General features: G+C 39.7%; 2 protein-coding genes across 4 annotated transcripts; one reads left to right on the top strand and one right to left on the bottom strand.

The window, feature by feature from the left end:
• The first annotated feature begins 936 nt into the window (after positions 1-936).
• Positions 937-12,946, top strand: LOC146459077 (uncharacterized). 3 transcript variants are annotated; one of them, XM_085090019.1, is made up of 7 exons: positions 937-1,068; positions 4,485-4,558; positions 5,503-5,600; positions 6,795-6,897; positions 7,229-7,298; positions 9,273-9,390; positions 12,488-12,946. In XM_085090019.1, exons 1-7 carry the CDS (start codon positions 995-997, stop codon positions 12,605-12,607), a joined length of 657 nt encoding a protein of 218 aa, XP_084946145.1. In that variant the 5' UTR covers positions 937-994; the 3' UTR covers positions 12,608-12,946. The 3 variants fall into 3 exon arrangements, with proteins under 3 accessions (XP_084946145.1, XP_084946147.1, XP_084946146.1); XM_085090021.1 differs by having other exon boundaries at positions 998-1,063; XM_085090020.1 differs by lacking the exon at positions 937-1,068 and adding an exon at positions 1,105-1,255.
• Positions 12,947-14,106: 1,160 nt separating this feature from the next.
• On the bottom strand, positions 14,107-19,972 carry LOC146459076 (archaemetzincin-2-like). Its single transcript, XM_085090023.1, has 7 exons — positions 19,483-19,972; positions 17,616-17,720; positions 17,245-17,402; positions 16,843-16,956; positions 16,343-16,451; positions 15,413-15,495; positions 14,107-14,670 (listed from the first exon to the last, which is right to left on the bottom strand). Exons 3-7 carry the CDS (start codon positions 17,314-17,316, stop codon positions 14,584-14,586), a joined length of 465 nt encoding a protein of 154 aa, XP_084946149.1. The 5' UTR covers positions 17,317-17,402; positions 17,616-17,720; positions 19,483-19,972; the 3' UTR covers positions 14,107-14,583.
• Positions 19,973-20,039: the final 67 nt, after the last annotated feature.

Here is a 20,039-nt window from a genome sequence, read left to right as displayed (position 1 = left end):
GCTGCGCGCTTCCAGAAAAAAACCTCTCGTGTCGGCAGGATTCGACTAGCCACGTTTATCGTGACGCAATTCCCGTAGATATTACAAAAAAGTCAAAATGCAGAGACAGAAAATGCAGACAAAAATAATCTTGATTTCAAGTATTTCAGAGAAAATGGTGTCTCGTGACCGAAAACTGTCTCTGGTTCAACTTTCCATCAAGCGATGACGCGAACAGACAAAGACATTCAGTACAACTGCTTTGATACAGGCATTGCATAAGAACAAGGGTCATTATCAGCTTGAACACTGAGTCATTTTCAGCTTTGCATAATCTTTTTATCGTCTGTTTCTTATGCAGGTTCTTATTTCTTGATATTAACAACTTCTCCAGGTGGTCAGAAAGTAAGAGAGAAGGTAGTCATTGCTCAAAGAAGAACTGTAAGCGCTGTAGAAAGTAGCCTGCTCAGTTAAGTCTTTTCGCAGAAAATTATTTCCAGTCGCAGTTATACTTTAGACTAACTGCCATTTAAACTGTAACATTGTTTTATGGATGGAGGTGAATCGCAGTAAATCGTTCATTTTAGGAGAGACTTTTCTCTAAACCTGACTAACTCATCCCTTAATAAAAAATGTCAAAAGAGAAAAGTCAAGGGCTAAAAGAAGGAAATTAATCTTTATTTAATAAAACGAGCTTTTCTTCGTCACCTCTTGATATGGTACCGCAAAAAGGATCAACTGTATTTTTGCTTTGAAGTGAAAGTGCGGTTTCTTAACGGCTGGCGTCATAAGCGACCTCCCTCGGCAGCGGAGAAGCTGTTGTTTTATTGGCTGGTTCCGGGTGAATTTTTGCGATGTTTTTTTTTTTTTTGGATAGAAGGCGGTTCACCTTTGCACGCAGTGCGAGCCTGCACTCGATGATAACAATGGTTATTGATATTTAAATGTTTTTCTGCTATTATTCACTATTGACATAAGATCACATGTTTCAATTGAACGCGTCAATACTTTATATATGCAAAGCTTCATAATCTCTGAGTACAGTCACGCGCGGATGAAAATCTCCCTGATTTGCAGTTTGCGTGTAAGGTAGGGTGATAAGAATTAGTCTCTGGGCTCTAAATTTAACACTTATTTGACACTTCTAGTGTACACTGTTGACATAGCATCACATGTTTAAATAGAGCACGTATACCTTTCATATGCAAAGCTTCATAATCTCTGGTTGCAGTCACGCGCGGATTAATATCTCCCTGATTTGCAGTTTGTTTGCAATGTAAAGTGTAAAAAAAATAGTCTGTGTGCTCTAAATTTAACGCCTGTTTAACGATATCTAATTGATGTCTCTTATTCAACAAAGACTTGCGAAGACAATGCTATTAACTTAAAGATTTGTTTGAAATTGAAAGGAACTGTACTTCAAGTATTTAACTTTCGGGCACACGCGAAGATCTATCGAATAACCTTGTACAAATTTAACAAATAGGGTGAAAATCCCCTTGGTTAATGAATGTTTTAAAAGTAGCAACTGACATCAGGGAACTTGACAGTCAAGCAGGTTTAGTTAGTGTAGTCACAGACTCGAAGGATAGAAGAACCTTGGGAAGTATTGTGAAGGTGTTACTGTAAACATGTGTAAACAACACCACAGGAAAGTTCTGCTTACCACAAAATCGAAAGTGAATTCATGTCATCAGGTCAATCGGATTTTCGTACACAGACTCGAAAATAACTTGACCTGTTTTGTACACGTACAGCGAAACGAACAATACAATAAAATTGATCTTCACACATGTACACCGTACATTCCTAGCGTTAATCTCAGTGAAAATTCATTACCGGTACCCAACGGAACTCAGTAAGAAATTTATTTCAGATTTCGCTGAGGTTGCTCACTGTTTTCGGTCGATTTAACGAGAAAGCTAATTGGGGCACAGGAGAGCGGGACAACTTCTTATCTCTGGCACGCGTTGATTCAAGGTTTTTGCATCCCATGCTCTGATTTCAATAGCATTTTCTATGGATTTAAGAGAAAAAAATATCGTTTTGTAGTCTATACTTGTGGAGTACTGTGGAAAACATTTTATCTTTGACAACTAGCGGTTGAAAATGCAGTTTGTGCTAAAATATTCAAAAACAAATCGATGGACATTCTTTTTTTTATTTTTATTTAAGTTTTTTTTTATAAGAACGTCTAATTTGCGGTGACTTCATGTCATTAGATCGATGGGATTTCCGTGCACAATTCCTGTTTTGCAGTCTATACTCATGGAAAACATTTTAGGCCATTTTAGCTTTGACAACCCAAAAAAGTTTAAAATGTCTGACCTAATATGTTAATAAGATAAAAATCGATGGACACTTTTCACTTTATTTATTTATTTTTTTATAAAAACTAACGTGAATTTTGGGCCTGAGGCTGAACGTTCTTATTATTTTCGCAATTTGAGCCTGAAAAGTTTTTAAGATGTTCTTATTAAAGTTATCTGTTATAGTATTTCAGTAAATCTATGTGGACGTGACCAAGATGCTTATTACTTGGGTTGAATAGACAATATAGTTAGCTTGCCACTCAACGTTCTTATATGATAACTACAGCGCGTATGAAAAGAATCAGATTGCTTCAAATAGATAGCCTTTAAAATTGCAATAACATAACAATAACTTCCGACCCCGGGGGTGGGGGGGGGGGGGGGGCAACAACTCTGTATGCAATTCTTGCCACGTCAATGGGCAACTGTTTACACTCAGGGGCTGAGCAAATTAATTCGACATGTTTCACGAGGTTTGTCAGTACAGCAGTTTCAGTTGAATAACTTATGTTGTACCTGCTCAGTATAGCTTGTTATAGCATCGATACGGGGGGGGGGGGGGGGGGCACTCCCATATAAAGGGCTATATAGGTACGTGCCGCGAGATAGGGTATGGTTTTTGAGGTTCTCAGTCCTTAAATAGGGTATAATTTTATCCTCATTTAGCAACGCGTTCCTGAATTAGTCCTTAGATAGGGTACCTAAAATGTATCAGTTAAATTGAGGCTTGTAAGCGCCACGTTTTACGAAAAAGAATGGCTTTTTAAAAGTGAAGTGTCCGCTGAAGTATTAGAAAAGCGATTTTCATAGAGATTTGTGTTTATCTGTGCACATTAGCCGTTGTTTGGGTCCCTTGAATAGGGTGTCATTTTTCGAGTTTGGTCCTTAAAAAGGGTATCCGTTTTCCCTTCCTTTACCCTTTAATAGGGTCAGGGTTCGAAAAAAATTCGCGGCACACCCCTATCGAAAATTTTCGGAAGTACCCCCCCCCCCCCCCCGGAATCGATACCAGTTGGAAATGAATCTGATGAATCTGTTTTTAAAATTGTTGGTCAAAGCTTTGGATAACAAATTTTCTCCAAAGAGCGCCTCTGCTCTCGAGAACCTGAGTACCAGGCTAGCTTTCGAAGATCAGTTAACGCATCGGTAATTCCAAATCGCATTGCCCCCCCCCCCCCCCCACCTCACCCCAGGACTCCCCCAGGGATGACCCCCGGGGAATAAGGATTGAAGACAAACCAGCAAATGAACCTCGGCGGGCACAAACAAGCTGTTTAAGTTTAAAAGCAAGCGTATTTCTTGGCTTACCTTCATTATAATGACAGTTTATAAAATAAAATAAAATAAATGGTAATTTCAGTGGCACATCCACAGAGTGGCTCTTCGTCCGCTGTTTTCGCGTTTATTGTGAATGTGGAAATGTTGGTTTTTATGGAGGGAGGAAAACCGGAGTACCTGGAGAAAAACCCTCGGAGCAGGGACGAGAACCAACAACAAACTCAACCCGCGTATGATGAATAAATAAGTAAATTAATTAAAAGACAATTGCGACTGCAATGAAGAAAAAAAAGATACTCGAGCGAATAGGTCGCGCTCTGCCACAGGCATCCCGCGTATAGAGAGAGAAAAAAACAAAACAATGATGCGACTGAAGGATTATGGGATCGTTTGGGTTGACAGATGGAACTTGCGCTGATGAATAGAACGTTTTCATTCACGTGACTACCGGCCATATTGGTTTACTGAAACAAAAGAAAGTATTTGCATAAAAATAGAGTTCAAGTCCCAGAGGTTTAGTTTGGGACACCAACATGGCCGCCATTTCTTCATTTTGGGACACCAACATGGCCGCCATTTCTTCATTTTGGGACACCAACATGGCCGCCATTTCTTCATTTTGGGACACCAACATGGCCGCCGTGACGTCATGTGAAAACACTCTATAAGTGCACTGCATTTCTCGGTAGTCATTTGTATAGGAAATACCCTTTTAGGTGAAAACTGTTTAGTAAGAACTACGCTACCCCGAGAAAATACCGAAATTGCACTTATTCGTTAGCGCGATGTCCATCCTTCGACCCAAACGTTCCCACAATCCCTTGCTCGTACCAGCCTTCTCACAGTTTCTGGGGTGGGGAACTCGAAATCTTATGACATTCTTAATGTATGAAATCTTTAAAAAAATTTTCATAGATACACCATGATGCTGATTTTCCTTTGTGGTTTGCTGACGTTAGCAACAGCTACGGACATTTGTTATACTCGAGGTAACTGCTCTTGTTCAATGTCAGAATTAATATTTATTAATCTAAATTTATATTTCAATTTACTTAAAGTATTAGCCAGAAGTTAGAAGTTACTAATTACCAACAGTTACCTTTCGATCTCCTCAACACGTTGCTCGGTGTTAACTGATGACCTCTCACTTTGATTCTTGAAGGAAGAGGTTAACGGTTATCAACGTTTTGAATAGCAAGTTCTCTGTTGTTTACGGAGATTATGATGCCTTACTGAAGTTCCGAACCAAAGTTATTACTCTGGCCAATGATACCAGATGTAAGCAACACAATGAACCAATCAGAATTTTTGGAAAAGACGCGTAACCGGCGTTAAAGGGGAAGTATCACAAAAATGTACTGTCATTTCAAAACCGAAAAATGTTTGACTGTTAGCAGAAACAACAAAATAAGAATGATGTATTATTCCAGAAAGTGACGCAGGCATACTCGGAAAAAGGAAATCCGAGTGCTCCTATCAGGAGTCGAACCAAAGACCTTCCGATTACTAGTTCGGATGCTCTACCACTGAGCTACAGGAGACCCGTGGGAGCTAAGGCCATTAAACTAGGTTCATGGGACAAACATCCTGCATACTGCTAGGATTTGAATGTCGAACGTGTGGTATATGAGAGAAATGTATGATGGTATATTTCTAGCCTGGTGAATGAATGAGAATGATGTATTATTCCAGAAAGTGACGCAGGCATACTCGGAAAAAAGAAGTCCGAGTGCTCCTATCAGGAGTCGAACCTAAGACCTTCCAATTACCAGTTCGGATGCTCTACCACTACCAGATTTCTTTTTTCCGAGTATGCCTGCGTCACTTTCTGGAATAATACATCATTCTCATTCATTCACCAGGCTAGAAATATACCACCACTCGAAGAACCAATCGAAGTAATAAAATTCATATTTCTTATTTTCTTTGTCAGATGGAGCTACCGTAACGGCAGTGAGCTTGATCACTCGTAATTCCAAACCACCCCCCGGTACGGAAACTCCTGTGGTGGGAACAGTCAAGATGATGCAGGTAGTTAAAGAATCTGTAGCTTGGCTAAAACGAGATCTAAAAACAACACATGTTTTCAACCCCGACAAGTAATAGCCGGAGCAGTTAGCAGTACTCGAACAGTAGTGGGGACCTTCAAATACAAGCCGCTAGGGAATGGGAAAGAGGGCACTTATTCTATCTTTCTCGTTTTTCGTCTCTCGCAGCCAAACCTATTCCACCCATTAAACAATATTCCCTTCCAGGAAACGAAACCGACAGCTTCGTGGACTAGTAGACAAGATTCAAGCGTTGCGCGCTTTGAAATTAAATTGTCTGGCAACCTCAAATCTGAACAATTCATGCGCACAATACTGCTTTGTCGAGTAGAATGTCGTTCTTCGATGGAAGAAATCACAATGTTGTTTAATTTTAGCCAGTTTCGCGCAAAGTTGCAGGTGAAGATACGGAGGACACACGCTTTAGACATGCTAGAATCAAAACAATAAGCTATTCGCGCTTTGCACCTGCACGCATTCTTAAATTCTCTGCGCGCTTCTCACCCGTGTCGTTCACGCCAATTTAGTCCTTAATGTGCAACACAAGATACAATCCCCAAAATCCCTTAGACAAAAATATCGAGCGATATCGAGAAGCTACAATTGCAGGGACACTGGAGCGTTTTTCAGAACTCCAACGCAAGTAGGTCCCAGTTTTGTTTACTTGAGTATGGTCACTAAAAGATCTTCATCGTTTTCACGTCTCTCAAATTAGTTATATATATATATAAGAAAATCACTACACAACATGATTAACAACTTGAAGACATTAGCGCGGTTTTCAGATGAGTATCGAAAGAAATTTGGCGTTTGCTTTGATTTCGCTCTATGATTGGTTGGCAAAACTCGCCCCACATCCTCAACCAATGGGAAACAAAACTAAAACCAATCACTCCTCGCTCGCACGCGTTTTCCCGCCCTTTGCGACACCTACATGTATTTGTGTTCTGATTGGTTAATTGCGCTTTTACGTCTGTTGTGATTGGTCAGAAAAATTACTTTGGGTTTGGTCTTATGACACTCAAATGGAAATCTCTTGCCAAGCGTGTCTTGGCTGTGGCGCGTATTCTAGCCGCGCTTTGAGCCTGTTTCTTTGAGAGATTTCATTGGTTCTCTTGGCTTTGCTTTATGTTTTCATTAAGACATCATTTGACGATGGTTATGTTGTTAATTGCAGAATTATGGGCGACCTGTTTCCATGCTTGTACAGATATCTGGTCTTCCGCCCAACACGGCACATGGATTCCATATCCACGAATATGGAGACACAGTCACTGATGGTAAGCCATATCCTTACATTACTTATTGGAGTTGCTGATCATGTGTTTGCACATTGATCATGATCAGCATCATTCAACAGACGGCCAGGTTGTGAGAATAAAGAAAATCATCATCCAACTGGGTCACAAGGATATCGTGTTGTTACACCGCTTAATTCTAGTGATCAACATCTGATTTCTCTTTGCAATATCTTGATTCGATTTACCATTAAATTATGATGATCCACGTCCTTTTTCTCCTCGCAATATCAATCAGGAGCCCATTACCCGTATCAATACATTATTAAGCAGACACGTTGGGAGAATAACGATGTTGTCATTTTTTTTTCAGGATGCCAGAGCACCGGAGCTCATTACAATCCCTTCAACCTCACTCATGGTGGCCCGAATGACGTAATACGGTAACCTGCAATAACTAAGCCTCCGACGCAGATGCTCTTTGGGATCGTCACGCATTCCTCCCCAGCGTGACGTTCAGAGGGCGTCTTCGTCGGAGGCTAGCAAAAATTATATAGTCACGCAACACTTGCTCGCGAAGTTGCCATTCAGAAGTTTTGATTTGCTTGACAACAGCTCAAATTGACGCATGCAACGCAACGTAAATGTATATCATGGGGATCTGGTGTCATTTCAAAAACTCGTTAACGTTTCTCTATCAACAGAAGCCTAAAATTAATGGCGCTGTTTTGTTATAAATTACTATATCCCATGCAGTGTACTTAGACTGTCAGTGAGTGTCTCTGATCACAAATGAACTGGGTCGAAATTTCAACTTAAAAAAAAGTTAGGCTAACTTTTTTTTTAAAGTTTTCTCATTTTCGTTTCCACAATGCACCAGAATAGGTGGTTTGCATTGCCGCTATTTGTGTACAAAGCAAAAGAAAATTTGTGAACATAGTTTGCATAAAAATGGAAGTTAACTTACAGAGGAAAAAAATCTTATTGTTTCTGTACACCAACATGGCCGCTATGACGTCACACGCAAAGCATCAATAGATCACGAGCTGTTCTTTTGAAGATTCCGGTGGATATTTCTTGTAACTAAATGAATGTATTGTCGTACCATTTTGAAATCTCCCGTCACTTCCCCTAGAGCATACATGCAGACACAGAAACTATTTTACTTCAGATTTTAGAATAGTTTAGATACAGCACTAGTATTTCAGATGACAGGAGCTGTCGCTAAAATTGTCTTTTATACTTTTGGTTTAAACTCTTGTCTACTCCTCTGAGTGTGGTTTAAACTCTATCGCCGAAACCAACAGATGCGAAGCAGTTGCGAGCTAGGTGCTTCGAAGTTCAGCCCGATTGCCCAGAGGGGAGGGGGGGGGGGGCTCCCCTCTATGCGCTATATGGGGACGTGGCGCTGAATAGGGTATCGTTTTTGGTTCCTCTGCCGTGAACGGCGTATATAATTTAAAGCGAGTCTGTCCTAATCAGGGTCTGGATCGGTCCTAGACAGGATATAATCTAAAAAAAGAGCAAGGCTGATTTCACGATCAGGATATGATTTCACGGTCAGGATATGGCGGCAAGACTGTCGTGGAGTTTTTAGCAATCCGAGATCGGAGACGTTTACTCTGTATCTATTTAGCAGGTCATCAGTCAACATTAGATCATTTTCAGGACTAGATAACGGTAACGATACTTTATTTAACGTGGGAGTTACGCTTAGCTTAATCAGCTAGTTTACAGGTAATCCACGGCCAAGTATATACTAAAACTTAGAAACTTAAAAAATGAACAACAATTCATGTGGTATAAAAACTGTAAAAGCTAAGAACTAAGAATCGATGAAGAAAAAAATATTCTGATAACAGTCAAAACTTTAGTGATCAGATTTTGTTCTTCACTTCATTAGTGCCGGCTTTAATTCTAATATCATTTGTTTGCTCGTTCCATATCTTTGCCGCAAAATATCTCCATGATTTGAGACCGTATTTAGTCGCGTTAACTTTTGGCAGAGAAAGGATATGTAATCATGTCGAAGCTTATACTTGGTCGAGCGTAAGGTGATAAGATCTCTAATTGCAGGTGGAACTTTAATAATAATAATAATAATAATAATAATAATAATAACGATAACGATAACGATAACGATAACGATAACGATAATGATCATGATGATGATGATGATAATGATGATGATGATGATGATAATAATAATAATAATAATAATAATAATAATAACAACAACAACAACAGCGACAACGACAGCTGAAGATGGAGATGATGCCAACAATAGTAAATGGTTGAGAATGTTTCAAAACTAGCACACTTCTCTCATGAATTAACTGTTGCCTCTCTTACCTTCATCCTCTCTTGATGTGGGTGAATGGTTCTCATTTCCAATCCACACTATTGTTTCTCCCTAGTCATGTTGGTGGTTTGGGAAACCTGTTCACGGACGACAAGGGACGAATCTACGACGAAATTGAAGACAACGTTGTTTCTCTGTTTGGACCTTACTCTGTCATCGGAAGAGCTTTCGTGGTAAGGCTTGGTTGGAACCATTCGTGTTAAGGATAACATGAATTAGTATAAATCTACTAGTGTTCTATCACGAATGCCGTTCTCTGATTGACTACGCTACTCGCTATCTCAGTATTCTGTGAGAGATAGTGAGAAGCGGTTTTCAACAAAATGGCGGCCGCTTCCTCGCGTTTTCGAAGTGTCTGCGATGAGGAAATAGATAATTTACTTGTTTAGTTTTCACCGACTAGTAAATTTATACTAAAACAATTAGATTATTCGCTCTTGATTTCTATGCGTGATAGCTGATTCGGGCTGCGCCCTCGTCAGCTATCACGCGATAGAAATCTCGAGCTCATGATCTAATTGTTAATTAGAAAAGAACTCCGCAAAAGAATTTTGAGAAAAAAATCAACTGATGGTCTATTCAAACTAAGGATGAAAAGATCTTTCTCCGTCGCCCTGGTAGTCTTGTCAGTCTTCCACGAAGTTGTTAGGGACTGTGCAATAATTATCAGGAGGGGGGGGCTGAAAAACCAGAGTTATCTAGCAAAAACTTAGACAGTACCCCCCCTCCAAAACTAAAAAATTAGTTCTAAGCCCCCCTCTGTTATGTTAAAAATAACGTCGCACCCCCCCCCCCCCCCCACCAACACACACACACACGCACTCACTCCTCGCCGCCACCACCATCACAGCCTCAATAATGACAAACGTTATTACGTAACATTTGGTATCGAGAAGGATATTGATCGCTTGATTGAAGATTTAGACAAAACATTTGCTAAGTACCGGGGTGCTTACCACATTGGCTCAAAATCCAAAACTTCTGAAGCCAGAAAGAGAAAGGAGCAGAGAAAAAAATCAAAGAACAGGAGATTGAACGCTTCCAATAACAGACGAAAAAGGGCTTGCATTATATTTAGATCCTTGGGAGGAGAGCCTGTTGAACTTTGTTATGAGCCAGAGATGTATGGAATTCAGCAAATCGATTCAGTCGATGAAGAAACATTACTTTTATTCACATCAAAAACCGACAAAGCTTGTCTACGAGATCTGTTTGATTCCCATTGTTTTACGGGGGATGCTAAAAAACAAGTGCATGATTTTTGCTTTACATAGGGTCAGCGTAATTAAATAGAAGAAGGGTTAAAATTAATCAGTTATCTTTTCATTTTGATGGAATTTTTTCCATTATCGTTTAACAGCTGTTCGTATTGATATTTGTTACAGTCTATCATGAGGCCTGTATTGAGAATCTTTAATTGCGTTTAAGTTTATTTACATTTCGAATAAAACTTAAGGCCCCCCCTCTGTCAAATGAGTGATTTTACTTTGACCCCCCCTATCTTGGCAGCAATTTTAGGTAATGCCCCCTCCTCTGGTTTTTCAGCCCCCCCCCCCCCTCCTGGTAATTATTGCACAGTCCCTTATTAGGGCAGCGTGATTCATCAGGTATTCCCAGTAGTGCCCATTCCCCCCTCCTCTTGAGTGTTCCAGATAACGTTTAAAGTCAGGAAAGAATTTTGAGGGGTCAATAGCCGTGGTCCTCTCCAAATCGTCGTAAGTTTACTATTCATTTTGTCATGTCAGGAAACTAGCTACCTTTCTCTAGTTTTTGATCTGAGACCCTTTCTAATCTGGAATAGGGGGAGTAGGGATGGCGCAGTGGTGAGAGCACTTCGTACCAATGTGGCCCGGGTTCGAATCCCGGACTCAGCGTCATATGTGTGTTGAGTTTATTGTTGGTTCTCGTCTTTGTTCCGAGAGGTTTTTCTCCGGGTCCTCCGGCTTTCCCCTCTCCTCAAAAACCAACACTTCTAAATTCCAATTCGATCTGGAAAGTGTCCCCAATTAGTGCTCCGCGCTAAATACATTGACACTTAAATATAGTGATTTATTTATATTTTTTTTATACACCCCTCGGGTTAAACTCAGGCATTGGGATTTTTTGAAAACAAACCGGCAAATGCCCACGGCGGAAACAAGTTAAACCAACTGTTCAAACGCCCCCACGATCCAGCGAAAACGATAAGTTTATTTCTTCGTTTCTGGGTGTACCTTGATCTAATCAAAGCTAATTCAGGTCAAGCTTAGTCTCAAATAAGTCTTATTTCTTTAGATTGCTTTAGTGCACGTTCGTTCTGTCGACCTACCATCTCATTTTGCTCGCCTTAGACAAAGTTAATCTCAAATTTATCGTAATTACAGACAAAGTTTTCATTGAAAAGATGTAACAGTGCTGTGAGGTGAAAATCACAAGACCGTCAAATGCCAGACTAACGTCCCACCCCCGGGGCGAACTTTGGGGTAAAAACGCCCAACTAATGCCCATAGGGGGTGGGGGGAGGGGAGAGATGGGCACTGATGAAATTGATTGATGCATAATAGTGCGGCTTTTTTAAATTATGTGTCGACGGTAAATGCGCGTTTGCTTTGGGATTGCTTTACTATGCTTTGTGATTGGCTGGTTGACAAAACTCCAACCACGGCGTTTGCTTTGGGATTGCTTTACTACGCTTTGTGATTGGTTGTCAAAACTCCAACCAATTTGTCAACCAATGAGAAGCAAAAACAAAACCAATCGCGAGTTACTCGCGCGGTGATTAGCATCGGATTGCATCAGTTCGCATCTTTAAAGATCCGATTAACGAAAACCAGACGGCGGCAACAACGAGAGCTTAAAAAAAAAAAAAAATAATTAAAAAAAAAATATTAGTGTGCAATGGCTGGAACTGTGCACGTACGTTATAATTTTTAGTACGTTTCTTTGGCGACCATCGCTAAACAACGTGAAATGACCACATTCTAAGTTTTAAGGAGAACATGGGCATACAGCGGTGAATTTTTCTCTTTCAGTCAATTTGAACGTTGTTGATACTAATTTTGTTTCCGGATAATTCGGCCGCATTGCACAAATTGAATGGTTTGAAGTAATCACAAGGTAGATTCTTAATGACCTTTTTGTTGGCGTTGCCGGGTGGTGTTGCTGTTTGGGTTACGTAAGGTCCCTTTGATTCAAGCCAAGCCTCGTAGTTTTGGAGCACTCCAAGAATGCAGGAGTCTCATTATTCAGCGTTAAACGAAACTTTTCAATGTGCCTCTCTTGACTTCACAGATTCATCAGAAGAGAGATGACTTGGGGCGAGGCACTGGGCCAGCGAGAGAAGAGAGCTTGAAAACTGGGAACGCGGGCGCACGCTTGGGATGCGGTGTTATCTTTCACGGAACCTTTTAGCCAATGAAGCATTTTCAAAAACCGAGAATAAGGATTGAGGGCCTTACAACATGTGATTTACACCTGACTGGCTCAGAAACAAATTTTATTAAATCGTACTTTGCCCAAAAACGAGTAAATTACTAAAACATATAACTGTCACCGCCAAAAGATGACAAGAGCGAATCAGAGGACGGCTCCTAGAGAGAAAGAAAGTTTATTATTCGTTTTATGACTCATAACGTTCTTGTAACCAAAACATTTATCGCAGGTTAACGCTACAATGATACAATGTCAAGAAAAATTATAAATTTCTCTATGGGGACACAAGATAATAAAGGGCTTTGAATTCAAGTAAAAGTGTGTCTATTACTAATCTAATAGACCATCTCCGAGTAGTTTGGAACCTCATTATGAAAGCAAGGCTAAGTGCAAAGTTTTTGTCATGAAAAATAGTTTTCATTTATATGCAAACAAAACTATTTTTTTGCATTTAGCCTCGCTTTCATACTGAGGTTCACAGCAACTCGGAAATTTCCTATTACAAGCTTGTCCAAACTTATCCTTATGGCTCTTCAGACGAAGTGTGAAGTGACTCCGGCATCCCCAGATGCTGACGTTCAAAAGCCTCTGTAGCCTCTGAACGCAGACGTCTTCAAGCTGTCGAGAAGCGACAGCCGTAAAAAACGTCAGCGTCCGTAGGTTAATGCCTCTTCCACCGTAATAGGGAGTTGGACTGGCAGAGGGGTAGCTTGGAATATTTTGCGACAGAGGACACTCCCAATTAGCCTTCTTTTTTTTGGGGGGGGGGGGGGGGGGGCAGTAAAGCGAGTGAACCACGCAAGCGCGAACGAAAGTTGCGCGTTCCTCGTTTCCTTGTTAAGGTGATTCCGCTGAAAAAGAAGGAGTATTTAAAATTGTCTAAGACTTGGTCCAGTTTATGACTATGTTATGAGCATTACAAAAATGCAATAAAATATGGTGGTCACCGTGCTCGTTTTTGTGCAACCTGGATGGCTATTATAGTAAATAGATGACCCACGAGGTTTATATTAGGAACGCTAGTAATCAGAAAAGGGAACTATCATTTCTAGAAAAATTAATTTCTTGCATTAAAATATCGAAGCAGTTCAACAAAATTTACTTTAATCTTACACAACAAACTATTTTCATTGAACTGGAATTAAGATTATGAAAGAAATTAAAGATTTTGCTGCGTGTGCACGTAAGCAGTACTACCTAAATACGTGCTTTTTAAAGCATTCAAATAAAAATATCTCAAAGTAGAGTATTAAACTTTTCTTTAAATCGCGATATATAGTGGTCAACCGTATGACATTTAAATTGATGCATTAAAAAATGGGGGTCACCGTGCTCGTTTAGAAGAAAAGGACCATTTATTTTCCTGCCGAGCTTAACCTCAAGGAAATCCCGTAATGTTCTGCGTGCGCGCGCTAAATGACGCGAAAAATTATGCGCAGCAAGGATGCGCAATGCAATTCAACGGAATCACCTTAAGTTTCCTTGCGGGAGGCATGTTTGGCTCGCTCGCGCGTTTCCCGGAACTGTGAAGAGAAATATGAGACTTTCTCGTAGTCTATTCCTAATACACCACTGTGCTTCTTTGTTTTCGCTGCCTTGTTTTTGCCTCCTGTACACACAGGCTCTTCTCTTCTCTCTTGTGTTTTAATGATACTATTATACGTTATTTTTACAATAACATTGAGGCAAATAGTTTAAAACCATTTCATTTGCAGTCTCGTTTAAAGAAAGAAACTGTACAAATTCGCGATACTGAAACCTCGGAGAAATACAAAATTTTTCAAGTTAACGAAAGTTTGAGTTATCCGAGCTTAGATTACTGAACTGATCAGTACAGAGCTTCTGATGAGTCAAAATTCGTATGAGTGAATGTCTCCTTCTCTCTCACCTGAAGGAGTCGGTTTATCTTGGCAACAGACAGGTTACTGTCAACTTTACTTGTTCTACTTTCTCGATCAGCTTCCACCTGTGATAAACTCAAGCCTTGCTTGAAACCACTGAGCTTCTTCTGCCAAACCATGTTTCTTGAAAAATTCCAGCAGCTTTCAATTGAGAAGAAAAAAGAGAAATGGTTAATCGAATTCAGTACTATCTCTTTAATTTCTTACTAGGAAAACAAAGCAGTTTGAGTGTCGAAAGTAACTGCGCGTTTGCCGGTTGATTTTGCTATGCAACGCTCTGTGATTGGCTAACAAAACTCGTGCCACTTTCTCAACCAATGAAAAGCAAAAACAAACCTGGAAACCAATCGTGACTTGCTCGCACGCGTTTTCCCTCGCTTCATGGCGCCGGTTGCATGGATTTTCTTCGAATTCTAATTGGTTCATCGCGTTGTTTGCGTCTATTGTGATTGGTCAGAGTTATTACTTGGTTTTTGGATTGTTTCGACCCTCTCTCCCGACCCCCATTGAGGTTCCTTGAGTAAAAAAGGAGCTAAAACTTGGAAAGGGATGAAAAACTGAAATAGGAAAAAAGGCGCGGGGGTCATTGGAACAAGAAACTATAATCACCACTAAATCGCGAAATAGGTCTCTACTATACGGGAGAGTGAGGTTCCGACCAATAGCACAATTCATTGTGGCATGATGCATATAAACTCGCTTCATGAATAGATTAGTCATATTGAATTAAACAAAAAAGTGCAGCTTCATAAAGTTCCAATATAAACTCGAGGGAAAATTAAAATTTGAGTTTTTACAATTTTTACAGGCAATTGTGTGGCGTAGGTCACGATATCCCCGTGAAAATTGCAGACTTTGAGTTTATCAGTCCAGTTTAAATTACCTTTCTGTATCTGTCAACAACACCAAAACCACAGAGGTATTGCAACTTGTGCAAATCAACAGGACAAAGATAGATTGGCTGAGCTAAAAGATAAGGGAGGAATATACACAAATGCTATGAATATAAACTTCTGTCTTCTAGTCATTTTAAATTAACAAGTGAATCAGTTCAACAAAAAGGCCTGTTCCAAACGTCGTGCTACTGCCGTGCCGAACTTAAATCAATTTGACCCGGCAGTGGCATGGCAGTGGTTTCAAACGTCGAATTTAATGCAGTCGCGCCATATTCTAAAATACAAAAGATGTAGAAAACGACAAAATTAACCCAAAATACATTAAAATAATTTATAAATTTAGTTCGGCACGGCAATAACACGCCGTTTGAAAGCAAATCGCGCTACTGCCGTGCTAAATAGTCGTGCCGAACTTAATTCAGCCTGCCGAACTAAATGGTTTCAAACGTCGTGCTACTGCCGCGTTTAAGTCGAATTCAATTCTTGAATTTAGTTCGGCACGGCAGTAGCGCGACGTTTGGAACAAGGGCAACTGCACCTCCGGGGTAAAAAAAATTTCCAATATTTTATCACGCAAGGCCCTCCTTCTTCAAAGAACTAATTTTTACAGGAAATGGAATTACAATTCAAACACCAAGAAATTTTAAAAAAATGAGAAAAAAAAAGAAAAAAAAGAGGAAGAAGAAAAAACAACACGTTACAATTCAAATAACTGGGAAACGAATAAAACAATATAAGAGAATGAACATAGATATAGCATGTTTTTAATAGCTGGAAGTACCTGACACACACTGATACACATGTGGTTTCAGTTAAGCAGTGCTACAGAAAAACTGAATGGCTGTCGACGCTGATTTGATTTCTCTGTACCCTGTACAGTGTGTACATGTAATGCAAGAGTTAAAAAAAAAACTTACCAAAATCCTCGCTGAGATGTCCAGAGCCATTCATACAACAAGAATACCAGATGCAGTGATCCACACCCAACAAATGAGCAATCTCGTGAACCAACAATTTACAGCTTTGCTGATGAGAAAAATAAAATAAAAAGACAATGAAAATATTGTAGAGTATATTATTATAAATTTTTATGCATTTATAAGTGATGGGTTCAGTGGAAAAAAGGGTGTAGATGATGACTTTGATTTGGTACGGTTTTCTTCACTCACACACAAAAAAAACCTTATAAGCCTGGTGGTTTCTTGAGGTCTCCTTGCCATTATTGTAAATTGAACGATTTCTTTTTATTTAGTAACTAAAGACAAATAAATGACATGATGATGATGAAGTGAAAAAGAGACTGAGATGCTAGCCTCCTAGGCAGATATTCTTTGGCTTGTCAAGTCATGCGTTCCTCATCTGCGCAGGTGGCTACTGAGGTGCATGTTACCTGATGAACTATCAGTTTCTATTTTACCTGAAGAACTGTTTGTTTCTTCTTTAGTGGATTAAGCTGTTTTGAAGGCCAGATGTCATACCAGTGTTCAGTGGAAAATGACAAACATGGGTCATATCGAGCAAAGCTAAACACCTGGAAATGTTTGAAAATCAAGAGAGAAAATACATTTTAGTTACAATCAACCTAAATCATGCATGACCAGTATTTCCGAGAATGAAATGAACATTCAAATTCCTCTTCGTAATGTCCGGCATTTGAATGGAATCTTGAACATTTCTCTGGAAATCTTTCTGACAAACACGTAGCTTTCATCTTTTATGAGGGAAATACCACTAACAGTGGTTCATGATGATGCATAATTTGTAGCTTACTCAGGGGGAGTACCCTGTAGTCAGTAGTGTTAGAAGCATTTATACCTACGGCAACTCTTTGGTTTCCAGCTGCAAGTCCTGCGACAAACAAGTCTGTTTCATCCTCAAATAGATCCATCATTGTCAGACCAATCAAGCATAGGGCATCCTCAGGGATACGCTCACGAAGAAGACTATGAATGCTGTCTACCTTCAACTGTATGTGGCCTGGCAGAAACAATAAAATGTCACCCATACCAAACTAGAGATCAGAAGAGAAATGGCTTAATCACTGGTCATAGTTGTTGTGTACTTGCAGTGTCTTGATGTTAGAAGTATCCCCCCTCCCTTTACAGATGGGATCGTGTTATTTTGACTGCAATGTTTTGTGTGGGATGCTTATGAACTACTGGTATGCATGCTGATCTTGTTTGTACACACCATGTGACCAACGGTGGTTGAGTTGCAACTGTCTTGACTGGACCCGAGAACTTCTCCTAGAAGTTGTCTTCACTGGCAAGTCTTTCCCCCAGCAAATCTGACCACCTGTTGGACAAGTTTGTAAAACATGATTGTAAAGATGATTAATATCTCAGAAGAGGGTTTCCCGGAGTAACAAGTAAACAGTGAACTGAACGTTGGTTAGTGATGCGTGACAATAACATTGAAACTGTATAACTGATAGGATTGATGTTATAATACATATCAAAAAGTGTTAGCAATGATAAAAAAAAAACCAGTGTGGAAGAAAACAGTTTAATTCTCAAACTACAGTTTTCTTCCACATTGAAGAAGGGTTATACAGTCGAACCTCCACTAACAGCCACCTGTCCACAACGGCCACATTTTTTTGTCCCGGCGGACAGTCCATACATAAGCTCTTGTTTAAACCTCTCTACAACGGCCACCTCTCTACAACTGCAACAGCCACTAAAGTGCGTCCCCAACTGCCAAAATAACCTCTCGACAACGGCCAGTACAGTTCTTTTTTGTAAAAAACACCTTTTTATAAACTGTTGCAGTAATCGACATTTATCTTTGGAACATTACGTTTCTGTATCCATTTTAACGATATACGTATTTTGATTGTGTTCCATTTAAATGCTGCAGTAAGCATAAATTGTCTACAATAATATAGCGAATGTTGCGAACCTTGTTCGTTTCGTCTTGTTAACTGACTTTTTGATTCAAAATATTATTTACGTTTTATTGTGTATTTTATCTATATATATTATTTAAGATTGGATTGCCATTATAGGCTACAGTAAGCATGAACTTGGCACAATAAACATGTTGTACTTCCCAAAAAAAAGGTGTCATATTACACCCCTACCTCCCCATAACGGCCACCTCTCCACAACGGCCACTTTCTTCTGTCCCCAAGGTGGCCGTTGTGGAGAGGTTCAACTGTATACCAAAAAATTGCTGTGTCTTTTTTTAATTAAACCATCACTGACACTTTTTGACATTTATTGCTATAACAATCCTATCAGGAGTAACAGGTATACCAAATAACCCAGTCTGTAGAGTATGGTATGTGCACACATGAGTATTGTCTGTACACCAGGCTTAGCAAATGTGTGACTCTGCCCCTGCAAAAAACAAAAGAATCTTTGGGGTAGGGGAGTGGGGTTGGCTAATCAGCAGTCCTGACACCAAAAATGTTCAAGTTTTTCTCCATCAAAAACAAAAAGCAACAAGCACACAATTATTAGAATGTGATTAAGTGCAGCACTCTGAATAACATGTAAGCATGTACTTAAAAAATTATAATAAAAAGTACAGTCCTACTTTAGTAAATGTTATAAAAATAAAAATTCAAATTGGCAACAATGGACAATACAGAAGAAGGAATATGCTTCAGCTTGGGGTAACTTTCTTGTTAACATTTTTTTAAGATTTGTAAACATGCAGATTGGAGATTTTGATCTCAAAACTCCAGGTCTGGGATGTGGGTAACTTGGAAAATAAAACTGCATGCCATAGTGGTGCACGCCAGTAAAATGATTTTGTACATTTGTACAGTTTTGCTGGCGACCCTAATAGCCGGGATGGTGGAACAGCGGAACATCACTCCAAATCATAAAACACGGGAAAGGCGGAAAATCACCAAATAAACTATAACCCTAATCGTAACCCTAACCTGTTCAGTGTTTTAAGATTTGGGGTGATTTTCCACCATTCCAGCTTTTAGGGTTGCCCCAGTTCTGCCATACTATGCAGCTTGGCCGAATATATATAAGCTTATATAATGAGGTGGGAAATCACTTTTACACATAATGCAAGCACTTTGAATGCAACTTTTTACCTTCCCTCTTAGGAATTTTAATGTTAACTATCGGTAGAACAACAACAGGCAGCGCATAAAACCGCTCAGTGTAGTCCGCTAAGTCATAAATAGATGGAGCACAGTCCGAACTATTTTGATCAAAATCTCCCAAAGGTTGAATATAGATCTTGCCATCTGGGTATCTCTCTTTGAGATTTTTTCCCTCTGGGATAAATTTCTGCTTTATGTACTTCACTTTTCTTCCTGAAATCCACGGACATGTTCTCAAAAAGCTTTTAAACGATTGTCCTTCCTCATTGTACTGAGCTAGCCAGTCATCTTCACAGGAAGGCCGCAGGATTTCTTGAAAATATAAATTTTCTGGTCCCGGCTCGAAAATGTTCGGAATTGGAGATACCCCTATTGCAGTTCTTCTTTGTTTCGGCGTTGGAAGTTGAAATCCTGGAGCAAAAGAGACTCCAATATCCTGCAGTTTTCATTTTCCTTTTCTTCGAGCTTTAGCCGCCATTTTGAAATCCTTAGTAACCAGGCCAAACTGGGAAAATAGAAATAAAATTTTACTTCTGCGGGGAGGG

Source organism: Pavona decussata, unplaced genomic scaffold (assembly GCF_977016875.1).
Source record: "Pavona decussata unplaced genomic scaffold, jaPavDecu1.1 SCAFFOLD_223, whole genome shotgun sequence".
NCBI classification, from domain to species: Eukaryota; Metazoa; Cnidaria; class Anthozoa; order Scleractinia; family Agariciidae; genus Pavona; species Pavona decussata.
The sequence above is the reverse complement of the archived record's forward strand: the minus strand, read 5'-3'. Positions and strand labels throughout refer to the sequence as shown.